Below are 10,527 nucleotides of genomic sequence, written 5' to 3' on the forward strand. Positions count from 1 at the left end.
TTTTTCAGTTTCAGATTTCCAGTGTCCTACCTATAATTAATTTGGCGGGACAACTAAAAATCTTTAAAGTCATTTTTCTCAGTTCCACACTCTAGCGACTTAAGGTCTTTTGCCTTTGTAGGGCAGAATTGATATGCCACTGCAGTCGAGGTCCTGTCCAGGAGCCAGAGGATGCATGCCCGTTGCATACAGCACCCCAGCCGGTGGTGGAGTCTGTTAAGACAACAACATGCCTGGACACTTGTTCTAGGGGTACCATGCCCATCTCTGGACTCGGCCATGTAACCAGTGCTGAAGCGGTCTCATATGAAGCAATCCGAGTGGCATGACCATGGATGCCATATGCCCCAAAAGCCTCTGAAATACTTTCAGTGGAACCGCCGTCCTGCCCTTGAAATAAATTCAAGCAGTTAAGCACTGCCTGAGCGAACTCTCTCATGAGACGCGCCGTCACGTTGAACAAGTCCAACTCCATACCGAGAAAAGAGATCCTCAGCACGGGGACAGTTTTCTCTTTTTCCAGTTGACCCGAAGCCCAAGATGGCTGAGGTGCCTGAGCACCAGGTCCCTGTGTTTGCACAACTGTTCTCGCGAGTGGGACAGGATGAGTCAGTCGTCGAGATAGTTGAGAATGCGAACACCCACTTCCCTTAGCGGGGCAAAGGCAGCCTTTGCAACCTTCGTGAAAACGTGGGGCAACAGGGACAGTCCGAAAGGGAGGAACTTGTACTGATATGCCCGCCCCTCAGACGCAAAGCGTATGAATGGTCTGTGTTGAGGGAAAATCGAGACCAAGCAGGACAGGAGCATCTTTGTCTGCCACTGAGATAAACTGGACTACGCTGAACCTGAGGGGACGCCGGGCGAACTGAATCGCATAGCCCAAGTCTGATCGTCCGAGTGAGTCAGCGAGACGGGCTGTAAAGCACTAGCCAGGCTCCTAGACGCCATGTAAGTAGGACCTGTGGGACTACAGACGTACTCTCAGTTATGCAGCGAGATGGAGCACAGGGGCCGGACCCAGAAGGCACAGCGTCCCGGAGTGGGGACTGAGTGTGCGGTGCAACACTACGCTGGCTCCATGGCGCAGCTTCGTGGGTACCTCGGCCTGCGATGGGGGTATGTGGCAAGCAGGACAAGGTAGAGGGCCATGGAAACGAGCTAGGCAGGGCAGTGCGATTGTTAATGAGCGTCACCTGCGTGCCCCGCTCCAGGCCTTGAGTCTCATGGAAGGAGATCCAGATGAATAAAAGGAGGATTGATGACAGTGCAAGAGGAGAGAGGACCAGGCCTGGAACTTTACCTGATGTTTTGTTTATGTGTTTACTTGGTTTTGTGTTTGTTTATTTTATGATTAACATGTTTAAAAGTTCACTGGTTCACGCCTCCTTCCCTGAACAACTAACCTTGTTACAGTTAGTCATTGACGTAATGTCGCACGTGACTGATTGATAGGGAACTGAAGCAGTCTTCATTTATTGATGCTTTTGATTACTAGCCATTTTATTGTTTCTTACTTTTAGGGTGGGTTGATGATAGTTTTGAAACAAGGCTCATTAAATAAGGAGATGATTGTGTACTACTTTAACCAGCCAATGAAATCCTTTGTCATTCGTTCAAGTGAGTGAGAGGCATTGTTTGTCGCCACATCACAGATGAAGAGGGCAAAGTCTTCATATAGGATCATTTAACTTCATTGTGATTTCTCTGTACATTTTACCACTTCCATGTGGAAGTGTCATATAACAGGACAACTGTTTATCCTCAGGAACTGAAAACCATCTCATAGTCGGTTCTCTCAGATACAGCACATAAATAATACCTGAAGGCCATTACCTGGATTCCTGGAGGTCTCTTCTAGATCTGAAGACTTTTAGAACTGGCAGCAGAGCAAGCAATGAGACTGTCAAAAAGTCTTTAATTTCTGAGCTTTATGCAAATTGGAGAACCATGTGTTCTACCATAAGTATTTCAAAATTGAACTGTAGCTGATGCAGCACTTTTTACGAATCAGTGCATCCATTACATTGCTATACTTGCTGTATTTCAAATGCAGTTTGGATGCTTTCATTATAGTTAAATTTTGTTTGGGTTAACAACATGCATTCAATTTACATCATATTTTAAAACTTAGGTATTTTAAAAATGGCCATTCAAGTAAGCATTATATGATATATTGAAAGTAATCATAGAGAGAACAGAAACAGAAGACAATCACATTAACTTGAAACTTTTTTGTTAATTGAATATATATAGAAAATACCATAATACTAAAAGCAAAACAAGAAAACAGAAAATATCAAAAACTAATTTGAAATATCAAAAACAACTATGATGTAGTATATGATAAATATAAGTCGTTGGCGGTGTAATAGTAGTAGTTTCCTTGGCGAAAGCACTTCTGCCACAGTCCTACTGTTGATCCTACAACAGTGAAGCGTGCTTTCTTTTCTTTACCAGGGATGGGATCTTGGATAGGATCAGGCGGCTGTTGGTGTATCAGTAATCAGCTGGCTTTATCTGGACTTGTCACGCACTCAAACCGCTAATCAGAACAGGATGTGCTGGGAAAGCAAGATAAAGCACTTCATAGGGAAGGGTATATCCTACTCACTTTCCTTCTATTTTAAATCCCCAATTGAGTGGCTGCATGCAGATATGATGTGTGTAATAAAGTTAGAATGGTTATTTTTTACTGGTCACTATTTTCCTAGGGTAGTAGGGAGCCACTTGTTTTTATACAACATTAAATCAGCCAGTTTTGTTTTACAGACTCAATTTTTTTTATTATTTTTTTTATGCATTTGTCTTTTTATGCAATGTCTTTTTACAGCATTTATAAAGCATTTACTATCTTACAAGACTGAGTAATGATATTTACACATTTATTTACACATTCATATATATATATGCACTACATTTAATCACAAAACTGTAAACTGTATGCAGTTTAGAATTTCAAATGACAGAGCTTAAATGAAGTAGAAAAATATAATATTTCATGTTGGCATCACATGGCCTGGGAACTAAATATTAGCAGTTCAGTAATAAACTTACATATTAATGTTTTGCACAAAAATATATAGTATCTAGCACAGTTCAACAGTCTATTAACATCAAATGTTATTACAGTACAAAAAGATATTACCGCAAATCAAACATCGCTATTACAATTCAAAATTACATCGCAGCACTGCAGTTAGAAGCGAGAAAAAATTGTCACAACACACACTATACAGTTAGTTAACAAGCACTGAAATTCCCCTTCAGGATTCCCCTAACTAGAAGGGACCCAAGGAATACAAAATGTAGAGGAAGGAGGAGGCTGCGGTGAGCACAATGGAAGTGGACTGCGTTAAACCCACCTATGTTTATTTGGTAATTATAGATTAATGGTAAGAAGTCAGTAATAACAAGGCATCGACCTCAACAATGCTGTAGTGAGAATCAGGAAATAGTATCAAGGTGCACAGGGATTAAGAGGAACAATAAAGTGCTGTAAGAGTATACTGTACAAATTCATCATTTTATGAACATTATATAGTGACGTTTACAATGCAGCACAGGGCTAGTTTGAGCTAAAGGACCCTAAGCAACAACTAAACAAGGAAAAAGTACTTTAAGCTCAATGCAGTCATGTAAAATATTAACAGAACATTGTTAATAAAGTCAACACAAATAGATAAAAACAATTGTATGTCTGCATGCTATACAGACTAGGAGAACTAGAATTAGTAACATACAAATCTCTCGACTAAATAATGCTATGCATGTAAATGTCTCAAAACTCTTAGAAAACAAACATGGAAGCTTTCATTTGTATGAATAAAGCAAGCCACCATGTCATGTCCTGTTATGTAGCTTTTGCTTTGCTGCTCTTGCAGAGTATACCATAAATCAGTGCATTGTGTAGTTACAGTCATGCATGAGTGTGGTTTTATTCCTGTAGCTCGTTCTGAGCAGGAAAATGTTTTGCCTGAGTATATGACATCTTTAAATATATTTATATTTATATTTCACACATGCAGATATGAGATATTCTTCAGTGTTTGTTTTCATATCCAACCTTCATTTGCCAGAGTATTTAAGTTGTGTGCTTTGATTTCACTTCAAACTTGAGGTCTTTGTCTCTGTTCTGTTCTTTGTCTCTGTTCTGCTCTAAGTCTGAGACATTTCTACCAAGCTGTCCAGGAGTTCTGCGCTGTCACGGAGTGAGACAGACACTTTAAAGGCTTTGGGTTTAATTGTGAGCCCATACTCACAGTCCATGCTGGGGATACTTTCTGCTGTAAAGCTACACTGATGTAGCAGCAAGGAAGTGAAGAGGAAGAGCTGTATCTTGGACAGGTCTTCTCCAATGCATCTGCGCTTCCCCGCAGAGAAGATCAGCACGTTGGTGGTTAAGTCTTTGTTGAGCGCTCCATCCTCGTCCAGGAATCGCTGTGGGTTGAATACCTCAGGTTGATCCCATTTGGTCGGGTCATGGTTCAAAGACCATTGGTTGATGAAAATTATGGTATCTTTGGGGATGCCATAACCATTGATGGACGTATCTGTGGTCGTGCTGTGGGGGATCGTTACGGGGATGAATGAGGTGAATCGCATGACTTCGTAGATGAAGGCTGTGAAGTATGGAAGATGAGGCTGGTCTGCAATGGTTGGAAGGCGACTGCGATCCACCACTCTGTCTACATCCTCCTGAAGACGTTTCTGGACTTCTGGATACCTGTAATATAAGTGAAGACCTCTTTCAGCATTTTCAACTTTCTACTGCTTGAGTTCACCAAGTCACCAAGAATTTTTTTATGGACATTGAATGTTGACATTGAAAACACTTGTATTGCGAAGCAGAATAGCTGTTTCATTGAGGATTTAAATGATGTTTTATTAACAAAGTTCGGGAGGAGCACGTTCAGATAAGTAACACGAGTGGAGAGCACTCAGCAATCAACGATAAGAGGTGTATATATATATTCAGCAGTCTCACCTCAATTCATTGACAGTTTAGCAGCATCCCTCCACCACCCCTTCTCCACACTTCTAGGGCCCTATTTTAACGACCTGAAATGCAAGTATCAAGCGCGAAACACAAGTAACTTTGTGGGCGGGTCTTGGGCACTGTTGCTATTATACCGGCGGGATAAATGATTCTTGCGCCCGACGCAAATCTAAAATGGATTGATGTGAAGTAGCTTCATTATTCATAGGTGTGGTTTGGGCGTAACGTGAAATTTCCCTCGTGAAAAAATGAGAACTGCTGCATCTGTGTGTAGATGAGATAAGCAAAGTGCATGCGTGTTGTTCACATGCTACATTTATTATGGCCAAGCATGCGCCCTTAAATATAGCATATGAATAAAATGCGCAATGCGCCACTGACTTTAGACTAGGTTTTTCCTGGTCAGTGGCGGAATTGTTTTCTAAACCTGCAAAATAGCACCAGGGAACGTTTGCACCGGAACACGCCTCCTCTTTTCGCTGCACCGCCCCCGGGAGCGCAAGTTCATTTCCTAATTTACCGACATGCGTCTGTGGAGGGAAAAGTCCGCTCTGCGCAGGTGCAAAATAGGAATGATACATGCGTCGGTGTACAAAGTAAATTGCGCTGGGTGCAGGATAGGGCCCCTAGTCCTAACCATTTAAATACGGGGGGAGTACTCTGGGTTCGGGCCAAACTCCGAGCTCAGAGCCCTCCCCCGGACAGCACACCAAATACGCATTAAACTTTACTCCCTCTAATTGTATGTAAGTGTGAACTCGTGAAATGTAATTTGTACCCCATATCTGTTTATAAAATAAACATAAAGTCTCATCTGTACTAGTATCCTGCATGAAGCAGTCATTGTGTTGAGTTTCACAGAGTGGCCTACATGTTTAAAAGTGTTAGTGGGTCAGATTTCATGTTGTGTTTCTGTAACCTGCCCTCATTATTTGCTGCCAGTACCTGCACGGAAGAGTTACATAACACACGAAAGCTGTTGGGTGTTATTGAGATCCGTCTGTCTCTTGTGGACTCTTGTAAATCTGTAAGTTGTCGTACTGCAAAGCTAGTTCACCCAATAATAAAAATGTTGTCGTCACTTACACACCTTCATGTTGTTCTGAACCTGTATGAGTTTCTTTCTTCTGTTGAACACAAAAGAAGATATTTTAAAGAATGTTGGTAACCAAAGAGTTGATGGCAGCCATTGACTTCCATAGTAGGATAAAAAACATACTATGGAATTCAATGGCTACTTTCGTCAACTGTCTGGTTACCAACATTCTTCAAAGTATCTTCATTTGTGTTCAACAGAAGAAAGAAAGGTTTGGAACAACATGAGGGTGAGTAAATGATTACAAATGTATAACTTTTGGTGAACTATCCTTTTAAAGTGCTGCATAGTTCACCTAAATAAATAAATAACAATGCTGTTATAACGTACTAATGTATATAACGTACTAAGGTTTTTTTTTTTTTTTTTTTTTTTTTCAAAAAAGTTTTTTTTTTCTAGGCAACATAAGGAGATTCATTGCAGCGGCTCTTTTTCATGCAATGAATGTGATTATTGATTGATAGTGTCAAGCAGAGTATATTGAATAAATCATGTTGCTTTGTTCCTTTTTGGAGCTTCACAGTAATAAATCATTGTCCACTGAGCAGATTGAACGTCCAGAAATATTTCTTCTTTTGTATTCCCACAAAAGTAGTTTATGTATTTAAAGCATTTACCTGACTAGTAACAGAATGATCCACTGTAGAGCTGTAGATAGAGTGTCTTGACCGGCTCCAAAAATATCTGACATGGTCGATGGCACGAACTCATCCAGAAAGACCCTCGGCCCCCTTGACATCCCTTTATCCATAGCTACGATGAACGCGTCCGTCATGTCACGGACAAGGCTCAATGAAATAGTCTTGCGGTGCTCCACCACTTTGGAATGAATAAACTCGTAAAACTCCATGTTGAGTGCTTTAAACTGGTCAAAGAGAGTTTTGATTGGGTTTGGGAAGTACTGCAGCCAGGGCATCACATCCACGATGCTTCCAGCTCCGACTGTCTTGGTAAACTGATCATTTCTGCCCACCACCTGCTGGAACTCCGCATCATCAAATGAGTACCGGTTCCCGAAGCACACGGCGCTCATGGTGTTCGCCACAGAAACCACCAAATACCGATGCGGTTCGAAGAATTGCTGCTCGCGTGTTTTAGTCAGAAACAAACGGATGAGCTCTCCGATCTCGCACACGATGTGCTTCTCAAAAGTTTGTTTGGTTTGGATGTTGGCTGTGGAGAAATTTCTCACGGTGCTTTGGGCGATTTTTCGATGCAGTTTCCACCACTGGCTGTAGTTACTGAACGCCAAACTTTTCCCACCGGACACGAACCGGAACGAACCGAAGTCGGGTCTGCCGGCAAAATCGACAGCTTTTTTTACAAGCGCCACTTTAATCGCGTCTCCGTTCAGAACCACCACGTCTCGGCTGCCAAGTTTGATCTGAAACACGTCGCCGTATTTCTGGGCCATTCGGGTGAAGAAAAAGTGAGGACAGTTACCGAGCTGAGCGGCGTTACCGATGACCGGCCATGGGAACGGACCCGGTAACTGACACCGACCGGGTCGCCGCCAGAACATGAGCGTTAAACACACCAGCAGAGATAGTAAAGCACTCCGCGACGAAAGCTGGATGAAATCATCCACAGCCGCTAGGAAATCCATTTTTTATATATATATTTGCAAGCCTCGAAATCAATGCAGAATCACTTTGAAGTGGTCAAACACAATTTACCTGTTGAGCATCAATCACTGTTAAAGTTTCTAGCGCTTGCGGCGTGTCTGAGTAATTCATATGAAATTATAGAGTGGTGATAAAGTTAGTAGTGATGTGATGGTTGGCCTAAGATGAAATGAGTTTATAAACGAATTGATCCATGACTAAATCACATCACTGAGAGTCTCCTCCTTTACACACACACACACACACATGCATGCACGCACGCACCCTCTCTCTCTCTCTCTCTCTCTCTCTCTCTCTCTCTCTCTCTCTCTCTCTCTCTCTCTCTCTCTGAATGCGTGACTTCAACTGCTATGTATTTTGAACTCTATCTATCTATCTATCTATCTATCTATCTATCTATCTATCTATCTATCTATCTATCTATCTATCTATCTATCTATCTATCTATCTATCTATCTCGCGTGAAAAAAAAATGTCATCACGCTGTTTAAAAAAAAAACTAACAAAACCTGGTAATCGTAATTTTAATTCACCAAAGAATTACTGAAATTACGGAATATTGCAAAGAAAAAAACGTGAGTCTAGCCTACATATAATGGGCTAAATTTGCGGTGAAACTGTTTAACAAGGCAAAACGTGTAGCCTTCCAGGGTAAAATAAATTATATTTTATCGTCTAAATCTAGTTATCCACTGAAATGGGTTAATATTTTTTGCTTAATTCAAAGCTGTTACGTTTTGAACATTGTAATGGGGAAGATTTAGTTTTCTCGTGTTTGCAACTTCAAGTCAGAACAGATCGTATAAAGAATGATGATGTGTGCTGAAACTGTGGATCAAAACTAATGTTTGACAGGACAATATACAGTAGTGTACTGTACTTTCATTACTGTGGAAAATGCAATAGAAAAGATAACAAGTGATGGAAAATTATGCAATGCTGGAGATTTTTGATAGTATTTTCCTCTTTCTCTGTTTCCACCTGTTGCCACTAGGAGGACCACATTCCCAACCAGCGCCAAATTATATGACACTTAAATTAAGTAATGAAGGGAAAATAAAGACCTGCATTTATTTGTTTGTAATTCTACAACTTTTGTCATCCGTATTTTGTATTTAAAGTCTTACTTGAGATGCAACATTATAGGCCTACTTCAACAAATGTAAGGCTATACATGTAACTTTATATCTTATTATAAATTTAATTAATATTTACAATAAAAACATAAAAAATAAAAAATAAATATATAGCCTATATATATATGTTTTTTTTTTTTGTTTTTTTTTTTTTTTGTCCAAATAAATCACATGCATTTTTCTTACAGGAGGACAAACTCCATTCCAGGTCACGATCCACTCTGTTTTCACAAAGCAGATGCACAATTTCAAAGTGTGCTTAAACAGCTCGATTAATGTGTTCCAAGTGAATCATCTTTGAAAATCGATTCATAATTGCTTTTTTTTGCATCAGACTATTTTGATTTTTGTTTAAAACGTAGGCTATATAAAAATAAATATGCCTATTATTACAAAATATTATAATAATTATTATATACATTATATTAACATTATTATAAAAGAGACACATTTCATATAAAGATAAGTTCATAAAAACGAAATACTTATCTAAAAGTAGCCTATGCCGAATTAGTCCAGCGGCATCTCGAGAGTTCAGTACCACGGACAGCGCGCGTGCGGCGCGCACTGATCACGCCATGACATGTCAAATCACTTAACAGGTTTTATAGATCCCCAGAAGAACACTGACTCTTTACAGCAATCAGGCCTTGACAACTTCAAATGGGCTATTATAAATAATAAAATAAGATAAAATAGTAGGCCTATAGGCCTACATGTGCATCAATACATGTGCATCAGTAAGTGGCTATATGTGCACAACACACCTTATTACGTTCCATTATTTTCCAAATTTTAAAATGCTGTATATTGATACGCAAATATTGTAAGGCTGAATTATTATTCTATTTTGTTATTAAAATATTGTGTTAATATCTGTCAATGCGGCAGTGACATCATTGACGTCTTGTTTGGTTATTTTTTATTTGACGTTTTAACAGATAATGATGTAGTTATTTCTTTAATCCTTCATTTTATAACATTAAAAAAAAAAAAAGAAAGAAACAATCGAAAACCATTCCTGACTGACATAGCCTGTCCATTATATCCACTATGTGTCAGAGCGGAGGCTTTCGGGACCGCGCGTATACGTCACATCGTTTTGATTTTCCCGGTGAAAACGACCCGAGACCTTCACGATCAGTCAACCGGCTTTCATAGAAAAACCTAAGAAGTCGCGGAAGGTTACTTTTTTAAGTTTCGTTAGAAGCTGTTCACACATTGGCAATAAAAAAGCGATTAATACATGAACATTCTTACATATGCCCTTTCCGATCTGTTAACATAACATAATGCACTGCAGCCTAAATTAACATCGATATCAACGATTTTATAAACTATAAGAAAGGTTAACAAATGCTGTAAGAATTGAGTCAAGTCAAGTCACCTTTTTTTTTTACAAGATTGTATCACAGCAGCTTCACAGTAATAACATGAAAATAATACAACAACGTTTGTTTCTAGAAGAAAATTGCGTCATCGTCCACCTTAAGTAAGGCAGATCAATAATATTGTTGAATATTAAATGTCCCCATAAAATATTGGGGGGGGGGGGGGGGGGGTTGTCCTCTGGCCAACGAATGAACAGTGTATGATTATGATCTTATGACACACACACACACACACACACACACACACACACACATTCATCAAAATCATCATTCATTCAAT

The 10,527-nt window shown here is 39.8% G+C and overlaps 1 protein-coding gene across 1 annotated transcript; it reads right to left on the bottom strand.

Annotated features, from left to right (window-relative positions):
* Nucleotides 1-2,768: 2,768 nt before the first annotated feature.
* Nucleotides 2,769-7,777, bottom strand: cyp1b1 (cytochrome P450, family 1, subfamily B, polypeptide 1). The gene is made up of 2 exons (XM_079855796.1): nucleotides 6,713-7,777; nucleotides 2,769-4,726 (listed from the first exon to the last, which is right to left on the bottom strand). The coding sequence occupies exons 1-2, from the start codon at nucleotides 7,699-7,701 to the stop codon at nucleotides 4,159-4,161; spliced, it is 1,557 nt and encodes a 518-aa protein (XP_079711922.1). The 5' UTR covers nucleotides 7,702-7,777; the 3' UTR covers nucleotides 2,769-4,158.
* Nucleotides 7,778-10,527: the final 2,750 nt, after the last annotated feature.

The sequence above is a fragment of the Squalius cephalus genome, assembly GCF_949319135.1.
Source record: "Squalius cephalus genome assembly, chromosome: 21".
In the NCBI taxonomy this organism is placed as follows: domain Eukaryota; kingdom Metazoa; phylum Chordata; class Actinopteri; order Cypriniformes; family Leuciscidae; genus Squalius; species Squalius cephalus.